The sequence below is a fragment of the Heliangelus exortis genome, chromosome 26, assembly GCF_036169615.1.
Source record: "Heliangelus exortis chromosome 26, bHelExo1.hap1, whole genome shotgun sequence".
Classification (NCBI taxonomy): domain Eukaryota; kingdom Metazoa; phylum Chordata; class Aves; order Apodiformes; family Trochilidae; genus Heliangelus; species Heliangelus exortis.
In genome coordinates this window covers 4,089,278-4,108,693 of record NC_092447.1, presented here as the reverse complement: position 1 = coordinate 4,108,693, position 19,416 = coordinate 4,089,278, and the positions used below count along the sequence as shown (strand labels likewise).

The window sequence follows — 19,416 nt, the reverse complement described above, 5'->3', positions numbered from 1 at the left end:
CTTCATTTTCCAAGTCAATTGATTCCTCAGCAGGAATGCCATCTTGACAGATTTATTTTGATCGAATTGTCTAATTGAATACAGTTCTTGTTTCCCTTCACTTTGTGACCTTTCATGCTTGGGAAATAAATGCAATTTAGAGAATTATTCCTCAGCTGCAAACTCAGCTCCTCCAGGGCTGGGGTGGCTACTCTGTCTCTCCAACTTGCCAACAAACCACTAGCAAAAGAGGCACCCAGTCCTGGGTGCTGTGCCAGGCATTGCTTTTCCACTTCCATGCTAAAAAAAAGTCAAATAAAGACCCCCCAAAAATTGAAAAATAAAAATAAAAAATGGGAGTTTTGCAAGAAACTCAGCCAAATGTACTGGATGGTTGGGCACATTTTATCTTCTGCCTATACAGGTCCTCAGTGTCTGCTGCATTGAGTGGAGGAAGTTCTGGTCCCAGTTCTGTGATGCTACTGGAATAAGACAAACCAGCCCCTTCCCTTCATCCACAGGCTTTACCCACCCTTCATCCAGCTTCAAATCCCTCCCAAGCACATTCCAGGCTCCCCCACTCGGGATGCTCTGATGTGCCAGACATGAGCCAACGCTTCCCATAAATTTCAGAAGAATGAGTAGGAAAGATTAAAAATAACTACACCCTGTCCCTTGCAGACAAACGCGCTGTCTGGGTGCCCAGAGAGGTCCTGGTGAGAAGAGTTGCAGCTGAATCTTTTATAATAATATCAATCAATATTAAAAATGTATGGCCTGCTCAATTTTTAAAGCATCTTAAATTAATCTTTAAACACAACTATTTTGCTTAAACCAAAGGATTTGGGTAGCCTGAGAATGGTGTTGCCTTCGGTTCCCCTGGGCTCGTGCCAGGTGTCTCAAAGAAGTCTAATAAGTAAGTAAAAGACATCCACCACAATTCCCCAGGGCCACAAAAGGGAGGGGGGAGGCAGAATTTCCTATTAAATTCATTATTGACTAAGCCACAAAAATGTATTTATCTGTGCAGCGTGCCAGGCCCTATCAGCAAGAGTAAAACAGCAAAATCTGCTGGGTTTAGGCTGGATGATGAAGATGGGTGATGCCCCTGGAGATGAGGGCTGCCCAGAAAGGAGGGATGAGGTGCAAAGAAGGGTGGTAACAAAGTTGGACTGAACCCACCTGACCCTCTCGGACACATCTGTCAAACCAACCTGGCAAAACTGGGGGGACACCCCAGCACCCCATGGGCTGCCCCACGGCTGCAGCATCACGAGAGCTTCCTGGGTGTGGGAATCACCACTCAGCCAAGCTGTGAGCTTCCCAGTGAGAGTGTCTCTAATATATTCAGGGGAATGTGGCATTTCTGATGGCAAGGCTTCTGCCTCACATGCCATTTAATGTTAAGAGGCTTGTACAGTCAGCAGCGTTTAAAGAGTAATGACTGTTTTCATGGTAAATGCTCTGTTAAATAACCCGGGATTATTGTGTTGTGTTGTTGCATATATAAAATGGCATTTAAAAAAAAAAAAAAAAAAAAAAGAAAAAAATAATAATTGTTTTAGAGCTAATTGATGTTTTTAACCGGCTCCATGCTTGGAATTTTTATTCTGTGGAGGGAGGGGCTGCTCTTGGGGAGGCAGCAATACAGGCAGGGAGGCTTTGACCTGGCACATGCACTTTTCGAAGGTCTGCCTGGTTTTTGCCTGGTTCAGGTGCTACTTCTAGCCAAGCAGCAGAGAAAGTTCAAGCCATCTGCTCTAAAATGGGAAAGGGAGGCAGCCAAGCCAGGGCAAAACCCCACTGCAGGCACTGGCAGACACCTCTGCACCCTGGACCTGAGTGTTTACCCAGCAGAGGAGCATCCCTCGGTCACACACGGCCAGGGAGTCATCCCAGCATTGCCTCTGCTCTGCAAATATCCTCCTCTCAAACCCCCATCTCTGGTCAGTTCTCTGGCACTTCAGAGCCACTGAAAACTCCCCAGGGGCTGACACGTTCCCCTCCCCTGTCCCCAAGTGTTGGAAGTGTTATTTCTGCAGACGGGGAAGGAGAAGGAGCTGCAGAGGGCTGATGAATCACCGGTGAGCAATCCTGCTGCTGGAGTTTTAACTGTGATCATTCCAGAAGGGATTTGGATGCTTCATCTCCTCCCCATGTCCTGGGGATGCAGGCAGGCTTGAGATCAGCCAGAGCCACCACCACTTTCTTGCTCATCACACGGTAATTTTGGCATCTACCAGCATCATCCCTGATGAGCTCTGCTCAGGGGGAGCTTGAGCACAGAAACCAAGCAACAGCATCTCCCTGTTTACACCCCTTGCACACCATCTCAGTCTGTGATCAAAAAGCAGAGGAGTTACTCTTGGCTTTCAAACCCAGAGCCTTTGAGCTCTTCAGGCAGCAGCTGCAGCCTTGCTGACCCTTGTCTGGAAGCTTGCAGGGCACTCGAGCAGTCAGAAGTGCTGGTGGAGTCCTGAGGCTTTGCAGAGGTGGTGACTTGCAGGATGTGAAGTTAATCACACACTCCAGCCTCTCCGAGTTGCTGGGAGGGAGAGCGGGGCCATCAGAGGCAGCAGTTAAAAGTCTCAAGCATCTCCTAAGATCTCAGCATCCAGACACACACCCAAGCTCAGATCACAGGGGGAGCTGGGGGTTGTCACACAGCTCCCCGAGGGGACCCGCTGGGTCACCGGGTCTCCTCCCTCACAGCCAGGCAGCTGGACTCATCCAAGAGGGTCAGTGGCATCTCAGCTCCACGTACCAAGGCACCACAAACCACCTCACAACAGCTGATAACAAACCAGAGACCTGTAGAGCAGAGGCCAAAAGCCACCAGCTCTGAAGCATCACAAGAAAGGAGAGGAGATGAAAGCTGTCGCCGTGGCCCGGACCCTGGTGGCAGCAGGGGACAGGGAGAAGAAAAACATTCAAGTGAAGGTTTGCAGATGGGCAGGGAGGAAAGCTCCTCCAGCACGGGCAGGGAGGCACAAAAATAATTGGACTGTGAAATCTAAGGGAAGATTGCCAGCCCGGGAGAGTTCACCATCACAAAGCTGCTGGTTTGAAATTGCTCCTCATCCTTAAACATCACTTCTGCTCCTGTTTCTTCCAAGACAACTGCCTCGCATCACTACTCTGCTGGAACCCAAGCCTGGCAGCTTCAGGGCTGGCCAAAACCACCCCTTGCTGCCTTGCAAGAAGTTGTCACCTTCTACTGCAGGCTTTCCAGCCTCCAAAAGACAAGCTTGACCTGATAGCTTAGGAGATGGCACCCAGCTTGAGGATTCCCAACAAGAGCACTTTCCTTCCTTAGCAGCACCCCATGCATGGGACACAGCCCTGGATGTCCCAGCCCACAAGGAGATGGCCAAACCCAGCTCACTGGGCTCTAACAGCTTGAGCAATATCACTGCCTGCACACACAATTAACAAAGGAGACACAGAAGTGAGATCCTGGGCTCAGAACCTTCTCACCCTCATTTTCTCCCCCTCTTCTCACCCTCTGCAAAAAGCCTGGGTAACCTCTCCCCACATCCCCTCGAGGCCAGGGCAACTCTCCTCTTTTCAGAGGGAGCCTTTTCCAGGTCTGGAGGCTTCGTCTCCAACTTCTCCCTTTCTCAGAAGCATAAGGATCCCAGGAGGACACTGTCCTGGGTGGGTTGCATCTCATTCCTGCAAGCACAGTGTCAAATCCTGCCTCTCTCTCTCCCTTCAGCATCTGTCTCCATGGTCCCTAAGTGCCTCAGATGACTAGAAAAGTCCCTTTGTGTGTTTTCCCAACCCTTGGCTGTGCAAGTACCATTTAATCAAGCTCAATAACGAAGCCAGAAAGGAGCCAGAACAGACTGTGCAGCCTCTGAACAAGAGGCAAGGCCAGACCCTGCTGCCTGCAGGTGACAAAGGGGACAAGAGCAGCCAGGGACCAGGCACCTCTGCCATACCCCAAGGTCCCAGCAACCTCAAAGCCCCCAAACAACACATGGGTGCTTTATCTATAACATGAATATACATGCTACACCCCAAAGGTGTCCCCTATACATTAATGCCATAGGGTGGTTACTCCTCTGAGGTTCCCAGGCTCTAGTGGGACCCTTAGTAAAAGCAACACCTCAGAACCTCACCCCCCAAAAAAAAAAAAAAAACCCAAACAACATTTAGGGCATTTGGGAGTGAACCTCAGCTTGGCACAGCCCCACAGAAGACACTTGGGACATTAGAGCAGTTAACCATTACTTTCATAAGTAGGGAATTATTACTGCCCACAAAAAAAGGAGGAACATGGTTGAATCCCATGCTGCATAGGTGCAAATGACTGCAAAAGAGCTTCATTTCTTGGGAAAACACTTTCAGGAGCCCACTGCAGAGAGCCAAGCCATACAAATCACTACATAAACTCTTCTAGAAAGGGTTTGTGTCTATGAACAGTGCCTGTCCCAGACTCCAGGCCCAAGCACAGTATAAATAATGATAATCCCTCACTCAGCTGCACAATGAAACACTCACTCGGCACTAAAAATTATTTAAAATTCATACCTACATTGGGAAATTATTCAGTAAAAGTCTAATTACTTATCAAAGGCAATGACGATATTTTTAAGGAGAGGGAGTGCCCATAAATACAGAGCCATAAATAAACTGCTACTCAGTAGCACGAATTAATTTGTATTTAATTGCTAGAAATTGCAATCAATTACTAAACATTCCTTGCAGAATAGGCAAATTCTTTTAAGAACAATTTCAATTGCTAATTGGAAGTGTCTTTTTTTTTTTTTTTTTCTCCCTCTCCTTTTTTCTTTCTCATCTCCCAAGTGCAGGAGACACCCATCCCACCCACTGGAGCTCTGTGCTTGGTGGGATTTGGGCTTCTTCCTCAAAGAAAGACCTCTTAGAAACCAAGGAGCTGCTCAGGTTTCAGGAGGTCTCCCCCTCTTTGGTAAAACCTTGGATGAAGCAGGGAAATTGGTGGTGAGAAACCTCCCCTGAGACAGGAGTGATGGCTGTATTGCTCCTCTCCAGAGCATCAACCCTGCCCTCCACATCCAACAGCCCCAGCATTGCATCCAACTCATTTTCTGCTGTTTTCTGCCTTGCTGGTGGCACACCATCCCCTCAGCACACTTAATTACTGAGTGTGAAGGACAGTTTGGCTCTCACAAAGAGCCGCAGGCTGTGCAATCCATCCCACTGCTCTCACACAAGCAGCTTCCCTCTGAGCTGACAAACAGCAGCAAGGGGTTTCCCACCGTGAGACAGCACCATCCCACCACCCTGAGGGCCCTCTGCCACCCCCCACTAGGTTTTGGGGTGGCTCCCAACCCTCCAGCCCTCCCAGTTGCACCCAGCATCCCTGATGGGAGGTCAGACTGGTGGCTGCAAACACCTCCCAGTCCTCATTGCCCAAACAGAGACTACAAAGACTCCTAAAAAAGTGAGCTGGTAGCACAGAATGGAGAAGAAATTTGCCCATGATGGGCAGAGATGATGGGCCCATGGATGGCACCCTGGACCACCACCCCACCCCTCAGAGTTCATCCTCCCTGTTGGAAGCACAAGGGTGAGAGAGGCTGGGAAGCAAGGGAGAGTGCTGGGAAGAGCTGCTTGTCTCTAGAGCTTGAGTAAAGAGAGACCTGGGGTCTGCAGGGCTGTCAATCCATCCAGGAGGCATCACTCCATCACTGGTCCCCCCAGGACCGGGCTGACAATCAGAGGGAGGCACATGCCAGCCATGACAAGCAGAGCAAATGACACCCTGCACATCTCCTGCTTACAATAACAGCCCTTCCATGGCTAATCCATCATATTTGATGCAGATCTCTTACCCTGAAGTGTTGTCAATGAGGATTTAATTTACTGCTAATTAGACAAATATTGCATGTTAAACACCCATTGATTATTAAGAGAGAGTGAGCATGGTTCAGCTGGGCTGTGTGCACTGACACGCTGTGTTATAGCTGGGATGAGGCTGGTAGATGTCTTGCTGTTTCTAATCATCACTTAGTAATTAACATCCAATAACTTGTAACTTGGTTTATCATTATAGATTTAGGAAAGCAGTAATAGTACTGTATGCTAATTAAATATCAATTGATTATTTAAGGCGTAGAAAGATGGAGCAGCTAGGTAAGAGATACACAAAGTTGTTAAACTTTAATAACCATCACATGGCATTACCTCTACTGGTAAGGCAGAGTTTAATGAAAAAGAGTGTTGATCCTGAAGGGGAACTTTTGGATGGGATTTGCAGAAGTGCTCAGCAGCATCCAAGCCCCTACCCAAGGATAAGAGTGCAGGGAATAGGAGCAAAAATCAGGAAATGTGAAGCCCCTGCTTTTAAATCAGGGTCATCAAACCCTGGGTTAAGTGAGGTGCCCAAGGCCATGGCAAGAGGCAGTGGCAGAGCCTGAGACACCCCTAAACTTCCCCATCTCAGCTTCTCTCTCACTCCATGCAAATGCCCAAGGAAACAGGGACAAACTGCCAGAAAAAAAGCTTTCAAACCCAAGCCCAGCACCTCCTGGCATCCCACCAGCCTCAAATCTGATCAGAAGAGACACACTCAAGAAGTTGAAAGTCCAGAGTAATCTCCCTCTAAAGAATTACTGGAAAGGAATCAATAGATGTCAAGCAGCACTGCAGAAGCCCACCAAGCCCTGCCACCCCCTCACCCTTGGTACCCACTCTCTGCAGCTGCCTCTCCTCCCCAGCACATCCCTGAGCTCCAGGGGTGGGGGTCTGATTTGGGAGGGTTGGGATGAGCCGGCTCCCTCCTGCGTGGGAGGAAAAGAAAGAAGAGAGACCATAGCCCTGTGTCTGAAAGAGAAAAGATAAATGGCTTCTGAAGAGAAATAACCTGCTGGACTCAGTGGGTTTGGCAGCACCCCACTAAGTGCAGCATCAGTCTTGAAAACCAGCTGCAAGCTCAGCAATCCCAGGACAAAGCACGGGGTTTCGGAGCAGATGTCAGAGCTCCATCCCACAGGGAGCCCGTGGCCAGGACCACATAGTCCCAGCCACCCTCCAAGCCTCCTCCCCTGGGTTTGGGGGGCTAGGAGAGGGCCAGCTGAAGGATTCAGGCTGGGGGGGCTAGGAGAGGGCCAGCTGAAGGATTCAGTGGGGAGCCAGCACCAGGGACCCAGCCTGGGGGCATCACCAAGAGGGATGGGGCTGCAGTGCAATCCCCCCCCAGATCCAAACCTAAGGAACCATCTGAGAAGCTGGCAAAGATGGGAATGTTCCATGTACCTGCCCTGAAGTTGGGGGGGCTAGGAGAGGGCCAGCTGAAGGATTCAGTAGGGAGCCAGCACCAGGGACCTACCTGGGGGCATCACCAAGACGGATGGGGCTGTAGTATAATCCCCCACTGGGAGGGATGGGGCCGTAGTGTAATCCCCCCCCAGATCCAAACCTAAGGAACCAGCTGAGAAGCTGGTAAGGATGGAAATGTTCCATGTACCTGCCCTGAGGTTGGGGGGGCTAGGAGAGGGCCAGCTGAAGGATTCAGTAGGGAGCCAGCACCAGGGACCTACCTGGGGGCATCACCAAGACGGATGGGGCTGTAGTATAATCCCCCACTGAGAGGGATGGGGCTGTAGTGTAATCCCCCCCCCAGATCCAAACCTAAGGAACCATCTGAGAAGCTGGCAAAGATGGGAATGTTCCACATACCTGCCCTGAAGTTGGGGGGGCTAGGAGAGGGCCAGCTGAAGGATTAAGTAGGGAGCCAGCACCAGGGACCCAGCCTGGGGGCATCACCAAGAGGGATGGAGCTGTAGTATAATCCCCCACTGAGAGGGATGGGGCTGTAGTGTAATCCCCCCCCCAGATCCAAACCTAAGGAACCAGCTGAGGAGCTGGCAAAGATGGGAATGTTCCATGTACCCCCACAGCTGATCAGCTCCAGAGCAGGATAAGGCCCACGGGGAGAGCCAGCACCTTTTTGTCAGGGAGCTGCTTCCCTGCAGACGGGCTGGCACTGATTTACCAGGCAATAACAGCAAAATCAAGGAAAATGCTCCAAGTGCACCTCTGAGAATCTGCAGCCTCAGCGATAGAGTCTGGGCAGACATCAGCTGCTGCTAAAAACCTTCTCCTGTGCATAACAGCTCTGCAAGGTGGCCAAGAGAGGGGACAGTGAGGGAAGTGGCTCTGTACTGCTGCATGGGGCCACCCGACATAAAAAAAAGGCAGTGGGATGAGGCCAGCAGCCATCCTGCAACAGGCTGCCCATCCCCACTGCCTGGGGGGAAGCCCAAGGCAACCTCACAGACCTACAAAAATATTCCACTCCACTCCAGACCTTCTCACACAGGGCAACATCAGATGGAGCATGTGAGACATCAGTGACTGCACGGTGCCACTTCAGAAACCTTCAGAACCTCTGAGGACACCCCAAAACATCAGCCCAGCAGCACCACAATGCTAAAACCAGACATGCTCACACACCAGGAATCCTGAGCAAGGAGATTTAGGACATTCCAATGGTCCCCAAGCCCTCCGTGCAGATCCAGCAGGACATTATCAACCAGCTGCAACCTCAAACTGCTGCAGGTTGGCTTTGTTGGGCAAAATTGGGTTTCAAAAGCAGGGAAGCACCTTACAGGAGCCATCCCCTTTCCTTGCTCTGGATGGTGGTTCCCATCTTGGGGTCCCATCAGCTCACAAGGCAACAGCTACAGCCTTGCTTGGGTCCCCATTTGAGGCATTTCCTGCTCCCTTTCTACCCCCAGGGCTTTTCAGGCTGTCGTAGAGAGGATATTAAATTATTCTGACACAATTTCTCCTTGACAAATCTCTGCTGGCTGTGGCACAGCTTCTTATCCCTCCCTAACTGATCACAAAAATTTTCATTGATGTTTGCTCCGGAGCTTTTCTCGGGATGGAAGGTGAGCAATCCTCTAGGATTGTTTCTCCTCCTTTTTCCACACCAGACACTTAATTTTTCCTTCTCTGGTGGTCTGGAGCATTCCCTGCTAAGCAACACCAGCCCTGACATTGCTCCTGAGCCAAGTGGGAATGGCATCAGCCCAAGTCATTTATCCAGGAACCCCAAGAAGAGCACAGAGCAGAGGAGAGGAGGAGCAGAGAGAAAGAGAAACTCCTCTTAAATAGTTCTGCAGCAGAGTTTACCTGTTTTGCAGCAGGCAACAAAGAGAAACGTCAAGAGCAATGAAACAAGGCTGGGGAAGCGTCGCAGCAGATAAAGGATTCCTCAGGTATGAGACAAAACCAGCTTTGGAAACCTTGCAGAAGTGAGTTTAAAGTCTCCAGAGGATATCAATTGAGAGCCTGTCACTTGGTGTAAGGATAACTTTCTGGACAGCTCTCGGAGCTTGTTAAGCTCTTGCTTGGGCTGCATTTGAGCTCTGGTGGCAGCACTGCCTGCTAGCACAAGTGCCAAAATGTGAGATGAAAAAGACCCACCGAGCTCACACAGCTTCTCTCTTATCCCTCCAACACCCCACGTCGTAATCTTTAACACCCCAGTGGTGAGGGGCAGAGGGAACTCAGCCAGGGTTGCTCCTTCATGGAGCAACACACCTAAACAGGGCTCCTCTCACCCCAAATCTGGAGTCGTGGCATCCAGGAGGAGTTTGAGGATGCAGGAGGAGAGGCAGTGGCCTGTGCAATGCAGGTGGTCAGACCAGACAGTCATAACAGTGACCAGCTATGGCTCTGGGATGGAACTGGCTGCCTCCCCCACAGCAATCATTTCATCAAGAGCCCTGCAAGACTCCTGCTGTTCCCACTAGCCCTGGATCCCTAACTTTAATTAAGTCCAAACAGCTTTCTCGCAAGAACAAGGGAGGAGAGGGTGACTCAGACAGCGACGGGACCAGCCGGAGTAATTATCAGACAGTTAAGAATATTAATTAAAAACAGCCCTCCCCCCCCAGCTAAAACCAAGAAAAAAAAAAAAGAAAAAGGAAGAAAAAGCCAAACTAATCAATTCCACTAAAAGGAATATACGGGGATGAGGAGCAAGAGCAGGGAGGGTGACAGAGAGAGAGATGGGATGCGAGGGGAATGCTAAGAGCTTCCCTCCGTGGTGGCTGCCACAGGAAGCCCCAGGCCTGGCTGCTGCCAACAGCTACTTTGAGTCTCCTTGGAAATGGGCTCAATCTTCCTCTCTACCTGCTGCTGCAGCAGAGCAGCTCCCGTGATGGCACAAAGGACTCTAAATCTCAGCTTTAACTGCCTTGATTGAATTAAATCCAACAACAGCGCGGTAAAGCAGGCTCTTCATTTAAGGTCTAAGGATGGAGGCTTTCTCTTCTGCTAACAGTGCTCTCCCTCTTCTCCAAATGATGAGTTGCTTATGGGTTACGCTCTTTAAGAAAGGAAAAAAAAAAGTTATCTGATAAAGAGGGTTATAAAACCCAGTGCTGGTAATAAATGGAGAGCAAGGAGTCCGATGCAAAGCCAGCCAAGGAGGCTGACACCTACCAACATCTGAGCAGTGATTAATCCCTGTGAGGAGAGCAGTATGGGGTAGCAATGAAGGATGGTGAGAGGCCAGCTCCAAAGTATCAAAGCTGAAGGGAAAAAAGGTGCCTGGCTGCATGACACACTCCCATTGCCTGCACCATGGGGACAGACCGAGGGGCAGGACGGGACGAAGCCAAGCACCAACACAATGTGATCACAGAATCATTGGACATCCTGAGTTGGAAGGGAACCATCAGGATCATCAAGTCCAACTCCTGTCCCTATGTAGGGTACCCCCAGGACCACACCATGTGCCTGAGAGCATCATCCAAGTGCTTCCTGAACTCAGGCAGGCTTGGTGCTGTCACCACTTCCCTGGGGAGCCTTTTCCACGGTTCCACTGATGGGTACAGCCACGCAGTGCCTGCTCATCTTCTGGCAAGGCTACTCTGTCCCAAGCAAGGGCTGGAGGGAAAAGGCATGTCCTGTGCCTGGGTTCATCCTGGGGAAAGGGAAGACTTGGGGAACATGGAGACACACCCCAGGAAAGGGCTCGGAGGGGAGGCAAAAATTACAAGAAGTGCTCTTCTTTGCCAGGAACTCCCAACTCCTGCCCACAGGTATAACTGCCCCAAAAGACCTGAGCCACGTCACACCAAACCAGATCTGCAGGCACCAACAGAACCACAGACTCACCACTGAGAGTGAAGAGCTTAGCTCCTTGCTCTCCTTCCAAAGAAACCCCACTCATCCTCCTTGCTTGGGACTTGCTTGTCCCTCTGCAAAACCGGGATAACGCTCGTGTGGCTCTGACAAGAGAGGGATGGGTTACGAGAAGGTGCCCCAGGAGCAGGAACCATTTCTTTTTATCAGCTTCCATTATGATCACATTAATGTCATCTCTGCTGGCAGGATGAACGCTCAGGTGCCCAGGAAGCACTCCTGGCTTTTTCCTGTCCCTCTGCCTGCTGGAAAATGCTCGTGAGAATTACGGCCGGGTTCCCGGGCGCAGACACGGCTATCGGTTCCTATTTATGAGCCTTCATTGTTATTACCACCTATTTCTTTTTACATTCCTGCCAAAATACCAAACATTAATCTCCCTCACTCCCTGCAGGCAAAACATGGGTAATTGGATTTATATGGGTTAGAAATTTGTTAGATTTTTTTATATATATATACACAGAAATGGGCACACACAAAGAAAATTCAAACAAACAGGAGGCAGAGGGCATGTGCTGCCTCATCGGGACCGGTTCTGGGAGCTGGGTACCAGCTGGATCAAGCCAAAGTCCCCTCCAGCATCTCAACTCCCTTCTGACTGCTGGGCTCTGATTTAGGAACTCATCCCACAGTGCTGAACATCACCTGGTGGGAGTTACCAGACACAGCTTTTTTTTTTTTTGGTTCATCCTTTCCACTGCTCTCATTCCCTTCTTGCACCCGTTTTTTTTTCCCCTCCCTTCCCAATTTTCCTGTCTCTTCTCCCTCTTGGCCTCCCATTCCCCTCCTCTCCAGCTCCACACACAAGTCTTGGTGCAGCAAGAGAAGAAAAAGCTGCTCTGTGCAACAGCTCCTCACATGTCCCCACCTGAACCTCACCTGAGCTGGAGATGGCACAAAGCATCTCACTGGAGTCAGCACAATTTACTGATCTGATCCTATGCCACAACAGTCCTTGTTCTCATTATCCTCCCCCTCCATGGAGAAATAAGCTTTCAGACCCATTGTACCCTGAGGAACAAGCCCGTCAAGTGAGTATAGTCATGGAAACGACTCATTTTAAGCAAATCTTGGGAAATATTCATAGGAAAACAGCAGTACAATATGTGAGTATTTTGCAGTAAAGACCCGACCTTGAAGGCTTCTGTCTGTCAGGGAAGACAAGACCAACACATCAAATCAAACCTGCAGTAAACAACCTATTACAGGCTAAGAATTGCTGTCAGGGGCTGTGGGGGAATTATTTTTCTCATTAAAATGAAAAAAAACCAAAAACAAACCCCAAGAAGAAACCCCAAAACATCCTAACCCTCAAAAGCTGCTGGCAAGGGCGGTAGAAAAAGTGATAGTCACCAAATCAGATATTCCTTATGAACTGTCTGCTGGGCTGCAGTATCTAAAGATTATCACTTAAAACAATATGTCCAGCTGTTGTAAAAAGCAGCAGTGGTTTAGGGCTGAGAAGCACGAGGAGGAGGAGGAGGCAAACTGTGAGAGCAGTCAAGGCAACAGAGAAAAAACACTTTGGAAAGCGGGAACGTGAACGCCAGCCACCGTGCCCCCGCTTCACTTGGCAGCCTGAACACCTAATCCTGTTCTAGAAACAAAGCACCAGCTCCTGGAGCAGCGTGTGAGAGCCAGGGGAAGGATGGCTATTACTGCTCCCAAGCCCAGGGAGTTTGTTATCCTTGCAAAAGGATCTCGTGTACCTACAGTGAAGGGATTATGGAATGTTCAGGCTCATCCCCTGGAGCTGAAGATCACTGCTCCTACTTCTGCCAAGTGGAGCTCAAAAACTTAGCGTGGGGGTTGGCTTTTTGCCAGGCCAGGGGACAGGCTGGCAAACTGGTCACAGGATCAGCCAGGTTGGAAAGGATCTCTGAGATCATCAAGTCCAACCCTTAATCCACTGCCATTGTGGTTCCCAGACCATGGCATTCAGTGCCACATCAGTCTCTTCTTAAAATCCTCCAGGGATGGGGGGGTGATGGCAAGCACCTCCTGCTGCAGAGCTGGACTAGATCCTTGTGGCCTCAAAACCAGGATTTTCTGGAGCCAAACAGAATCACAGAATCATTCTGTTTGAAAAAGATCTTTAAATCATTGAGTCCAACAATTAAACTAACTCTACCAACCATTAATACAACTCTACCAAGCTAATCCATGTCCCTCAGCAGTACATCTACGTGGCTTTTAAACACCTCCAGGGATGATGATACAAACACCTCCCTGGCCAGCCTGTTCCAGTGTTTAATAACCTTTTTAGTGAAGACATTTCTTCTAATATCCAATCTAAACCTCCCCTGGTGCAACTGGAGACTATTTCCTCTTGTCCCGTTGTTTGTTACTTGGGAGAAGAGAACACCCAACCCCCCTGTCTGTCCCTGGGTCAGCCTCCTTCCAGGGAGCTGTAGAGAGCAAGGTCTCCTCTCAGCTTCCTTTTCTCCAGACTGAACACCCCCAGGTTCTTCCAACACTCCTCATAAGACTTGTAAAAACTCCCTAAAGCCAGCCCTGAATCTCCCCCATGCACAACACCACAGTGCTGCTGAGCAGGGGGCAACCAACCCAGAGACATCCCACAGCAAGCAGCAAACCCTACCATGACCTGAGAGAGAAGCTTCAATTCACCCTGCAGCAAGGACCCCAGGACTTGAAAATCCCTCCAGCATCTCCTCCTTGGAGGCCACCAGAGTGGTGGGATCCATAAGGGACAACTGGGGAGATTCATGGGGTTGGGATGGGGGGAGAGGGCTCCCGACCTTCCTCCAGCCACCCTTCCAAAGGCTGAAATATCACGGGGAAATTAGCGGGCACTGTAATTATAACTATCAGGAGCAGATAAGACAAGTTAAATACCAGCTACCTAGGGAGAAATTATTATGCCAGTCGGGAGGATCCAAATGCCAGAAGCCAGGGCTGTAATTTCACTGAGTCCGCCACGCAGAGAGCTCTACCTTGGAAACGGGAGGTATATATTTAGCTGCTCCAGAAAACTTTTTTTTTTTTTGGGGGGGGGGATAGAGGAGGGGAAGGGAAAGGGGGAGGCAACAATGGAGCAAGTCCTGGCTAATCTGCTCCCTGCTAATCCCCGTGCTTTTAGCATTTGCAGACACACAAAGCAGAGACTCTCTTCCCTGCTTCTCAGCACGGATTTAACAGCGGAGACGTGGCTGCATTAACGCTTCTTTTCTCCGCCGGGTACCACGGGGGAGTGTCACAACCCCCATTAACAGGTAGATAAACTGAGGACCAGTGGTTTGACTGAGAAAGAGACCCAAGAAAAATCTGATTCCGTGACTTATGGGCAGAAATTGTGGTCCTGTCAGTTGCTCCTGCTTCTTGGGTTTTACTGAGGCTTCATCGAGCACTGGGGAATGGACTGCGGTAGATTATTACACTCAAAAAAAAAAAAAAAAAAAAAAAAAGGAGCATTGTCAGAAATAATTAAAACTCTAATTGCTAAAAGAAATGGAAGAACAGCATCTCGTGATGTTTTGTTCTGGATTTTTCTTTTTAATTGCAATTGTTCTCGCCCTTGCTAATTGACAAAACGCAGTCAGTCGCTGAGTCTTGGATGTGAACAAGCAAAGCTGCCCTGGTCTTTTGGTCTCTTTCATGGATAAGTGATGGGGGAGGCCAGCAGCTCACCAGGAGCAAAAAGAAAGGTGGAGGAGGAGGTGACTTGAAAAATCTGCCTTTAAATACAGGGTAGAAACATCTCTGTACTATTTAGAGAAAATCCTAGTCATCCATTGGCACTGCCTATGAACACTCACTTCTTGTGATCATCACGGGCCAGCACTTGCTGTTGGCTCCATTTTATAGATGGGGAAACTGAGGCAGGGAGAAACAGAGGGACCCCCTCAAGTCCTGGTATCCCTGTGGTGATAACCTAGGAGAAAACCCATCTGTCTCCCAGCTACTCCCTCCCTCCTGAAACACTCTCCCTTGGCCTCAAAAAAAAAAAAAAAAAGAAAAAACCAACCACAAAGCAAACCGCCAATATTTCTTAAATACAGATAAAACTATAAAGCTTTGAAATTCGAAGCAGCTGTTGTTTTATGTCTTTATGAACTGTACTGATGCCTGTTATAAAAGGTCTCTTTGCTGGCAGCACAAGCAGTACAACCCATTTACTGCACATTCCCACTTTAACACCACTTGAATATTTGCCACGGCAGCGGCGTTACCTGCGGCTCAGCTGCTGCCTGCACCCTCTGCCACCACGAAGATGCTTCCACCACTGGGATAAAACACAACCCAAGGTTCCTAGCTGGGGTCAGCCCACTGGGAACACTGGGGACCTGCCAGCAATGTCCCCACAGGCTGCCCCTGCCCCCTGCGTGGCTCGCAGGGCAGGCATCCAAGAAGCATCGTGCGTAGAAAGCTGAGACTCGGTGGCACTCGTCCCAAAAGCAGAGACTTAATCCGTGTTTCCGCATCAAATCCCAGCTGGGAAATTAAAAACTGACCTTCTTCCACCTCCCTGTCGATTAGCAGTGTGCTCCTTGTTGCCTCTCTTGTCCCAAACACGGGTTACTGCTGCCATCTGAACACCTGCCCTGCTTCGCGGCAGGTTTTGTCTCTCAGGCAGCTTGATTTTCTTTTTAATAGTACACAGAATTTGCAAACTGCCTTGAGCTCCCTGGAGAGGAAAGGTGTATTACAGGAATTGTTTGTTCTTACACAAAAAAGTGGTGAATTATCATCAATCTCTGCTTAAAACAAGGGAACCGTGTGCTGCTGATCTAAGATGACCCAGGACTTGCCTGTAGATGGAGCTTTGGTTTCTGTAAGGTTTACCCTGAGCCTCCCTCAGAAAAAGGGTGGGGAACTGGAAATGGAAGCACCCAAAATCCAAAACAGGAAAACCACAACGAGCCTGACAAACCTCCAGGTTTCCTCCACTGTTAGGACGTGGTTTTGCTCTCTCACATCTCCTTTCTGCAACACAATGTGTGGTTACAAAGATGATCTTAGAAAGCAAAGAGCTTCCATCAGCCCTGCCAAAGCCAGGGACAGCAGTAGGCTCAGTTCACCATCAGCACCATATGGGTGGGAGAGGATTTGGTCCCTCTGGACCTAGTAGGATTTCAGCTAATTCTGCAAGTGCAACAAGTACAGGTCTCAGTTTCTCAAAGCTCAGCTACTTGGTTTGAACCCCAAGCAGAGTGTCATTCTGCAAGGAGGACAGCAGAGGACATTATGTCTGCTCCTGCTGTAGAGAAAGGCCCATCACAGGCCCCACTCTGGACATCTGCCACAAACATCACCCCCATGGGAAGACTTCCCAGGGTAATTTCCCCTTTCTGGATCTCTCTGTGATCTAACAGCCTGAAAATAAATACCAGCCACGTCCTCAAAACACTCCATCCTTGGGCTGCTGCATGCAACCCACCATTGATGCCATTCCCTTGGGATGGTTGGCCACCTTGAGAGTCCAAGGGATGACAGAAAGCTGCTGGAGGAGCAGGAAAAGGGAAAGGGGGCTGGGAGAGAAGAGTGGGGCCATTTGGAAACAGCCGTGCAAGAAGAGATAGGGCAGACTGAGGGCAAATGAGAGCTGGAGGGCAGAAACCTGACTGCAGCAGGGAAAAGCTAAACTTAAAAAGAAATAAAGGAGGGGGTGAGAGCATGGGAAAGATGCACTGGAGAGCCTGGGCAGGAGCAGATGCTGAGGGGACAAATGGATAAAGAAGAAGTGCTTTTGGAGTAAGAAGTTCCCCTAAACGATGGCACTCAGAGTCCTACCAGGTGATACAGATTTTCTTACAGTAAAGCTCAAATGCCCCAGCTCCTAGGCTGGCTGCTTCACAAACATCCCCTCTCACAAACAGCGCAAGAAAAGAGGCCAGAAGCTTAAAAAAAATAAATTAAAGGAGATCCAAGTCAGCCCTCTGCTGGCAGCAGCCTCGGCCAAAGCCACGGGGCTCCCTGGGGAAGGGGCTCAGCCCCCTGGGGAAGGAGGCTCAGACTCCCCACAGCAGGCATCCAGCCTTCCCAGACCCCCATGAGCATTGCCCCAAACCAAGGAGACACATTCTGACAGCAAGGAAAAGAGCACTGAGGCCAAAGGCATCTCCCTGGGGGATTGTCTTCTCTCTTTAAGCTGCCTGGCTCGCTCTGGCTGGAGTTAATCATCACTGCAGTTCAATGATAAAGGACACCAGGAAACTTGCCCTCTGCTCCTTTGGGGTGCCACCTCCCCCAGACATATGGGGTGATGACAAGTATGTCCCAGCACATCCCTGGCTGGGACCAGGGAATTAGGGATGCTCCTGGCACATGCAGTATCCCAAAGATTCCATGCTGGGAGGCAGACAGACAAGCAACCAACACCTCCCTCAGCAGCACACACCTCGAGACAGAGGCTGTTCCTCCCCATAGAACATTTCCCCTCTATGAAGACCACCCCAGCCACAGAAATCCTGCAGGACCCCCCCCTTTGCCCCAGCCACCCAGGCAAGACCAGCAGCCTCTGCTCAGCACCAGCTCCTTAGGGAGAGCACGACAGGCTTGGGCTCACCTGTGCCACCATCCCCCTACCTGCTTTTGGGAAGAGCAGCTGCTCTCTGCTGCAGCCCTGTTACTCCAGGTAGGAGTGAGGGAGCAGCCAGCCTTGCACGGGGGACACACACTGCTCACTGTTGCAGAAAAAGCAGCAGCCCAACTCTGGACTCACTCACTCTATGCTCACAGCCCACCACCACCACCCCATGTTTCTTCTCCATGTCCTGGAATCACTTTCCCAGACAGATTAACCAGCTCAGGTCCTCCTCAGGCTGCCTGAAGCATGCAGGGCACAAACCTAAAGCCCCAAACACAGCAGCTGAGTCCCCAGCACCTTGGGAGGAAGGCTGGGCTGCTCTCTGCACATCTGCTGGGATGCCCACCCTAAGCTCCTCTCCTCCATGGGACCTCTTGTCCTCCATGGGAGCTCCTATCCTACACGAGCCCTGCTCTCCTACGTGGACACTGCACCACGTACACCTGTAACTCATGCTGGGAACAGGAAGGGGATGCTCTGCTGCACCGTGCAGCAGAGAAGTGGCCCATCTGCATACAAGCTGCCTGCCTTTCTCCTCCAGCAAACAAGCGGAAGGTAAAAAGCATCCATCAGGATTCATAAGATGCACCCCTGGAGTAAAAGACTGATTTGATATTAACAGCTTCGTGCAGAGACTATAAAGTGATCAAGGCAAAGCACTGACACCTCGGAGGCATCGCAGCCCTGGGAACCCACGGGCAGTGCAGGCTGGCATCGGTGCAGACCCCTTCTGCCCCCCCTTCCCCTGCCATCCTCCTCCTCTCCCACCCAGCCACACGCACCGAGGCAACTTCGGGAACGTCGAGCAGCACTCGCTCCCTGTCTGCCACCTTCAACCCCTTTGTCAGCTCCTCGTCTGGCACCCGCAGCCCCCCGCCAGCACCCAGGGCAGGCTGCCAACCTTGTGCTGCAGCCTCACTCCCTGGCCACGCAGCATCAGCACCTCGGACCCTCTTCTCCCCCCCCCCCAAAAAAAAAACCAAACAACCCCTCTGTCCGGGTGTCCCCCAGGGGGACTCAGGCAAAGTCTCCAACCGCTCGCAGGACCCTCCGGCGCACAGCATCCCCCGAGAGAGGCAGAAGCACACACACACACACACACACACACAAAAACACACACACTGGGTTAAACACCCCAAGGCAGAAATGCAGCTGCTCCTACCTGAGCGTGGCACTCTCCCCTTGCCGCACAGTCACGTTGTCCATGGCTTTGGGGAAGGTGGCATCTCCGCTGCGCACGGGCACTCCTGCGGGCACAAGGAAGAGCAGCCTGAGACAGAGGACGACCAGGCACCTCCAAGGCAGGGCTAAGCACCCACCGACCCCCATCCTGGGCAGCAGGGACTTTTCCAACAGGCAAAAAACACACCCGACAAAGGCCACCAGGAGAGAAAAGGGGGGTAAGAAGGTGGGGGGTTGAACGGGGGCTGGGGGGGAGGGGGGGGTGGAGAGGAAGGAGAGGCTGCGTGTGTGTGGGGATGGGGGGGAGCAAAACGACCGGGGCGAGCGATGCGGAGCTCCACGGAGATCAGGAGAGCCCCCGGCAAGGCAGCCTGAGAGCACTGAGCCTGCCGAGCGGCATCCGGAGGGAGTCCCCAGTATCCTTGGGTGAGGGAGGAGGACGGGAGGGCCGGGGGGGGGAAGAGGGGAGGAGGAAGAAGAGGAGGAGAGAAGGTGCAGAGCAAGAGATGAAGGTCACAGATGTGTGTGCCTGCTCGAGACGCTACTTTAAGATT

The 19,416-nt window shown here is 50.8% G+C and overlaps 1 protein-coding gene across 3 annotated transcripts in view; it reads right to left on the bottom strand.

The window, feature by feature from the left end:
- The window catches only part of OPCML (opioid binding protein/cell adhesion molecule like), a 259,361-nt gene that overhangs the window by 66,764 nt on the left and 173,181 nt on the right, over positions 1-19,416 (bottom strand). Inside the window, exons 1-2 of one of the 3 annotated variants that reach the window (XM_071769048.1) lie at positions 19,179-19,262; positions 18,843-18,927 (exon numbers count right to left, since the gene is read on the bottom strand). In XM_071769048.1, coding sequence (XP_071625149.1) covers positions 18,843-18,886 — 44 coding nt within the window. In that variant the 5' untranslated portion in view covers positions 18,887-18,927; positions 19,179-19,262. Of the gene's footprint in view, positions 1-18,842; positions 19,098-19,178; positions 19,263-19,416 lie in introns of those variants that run through there. The other 2 variants (XM_071769045.1, XM_071769044.1) reach the window with 2 other exon arrangements.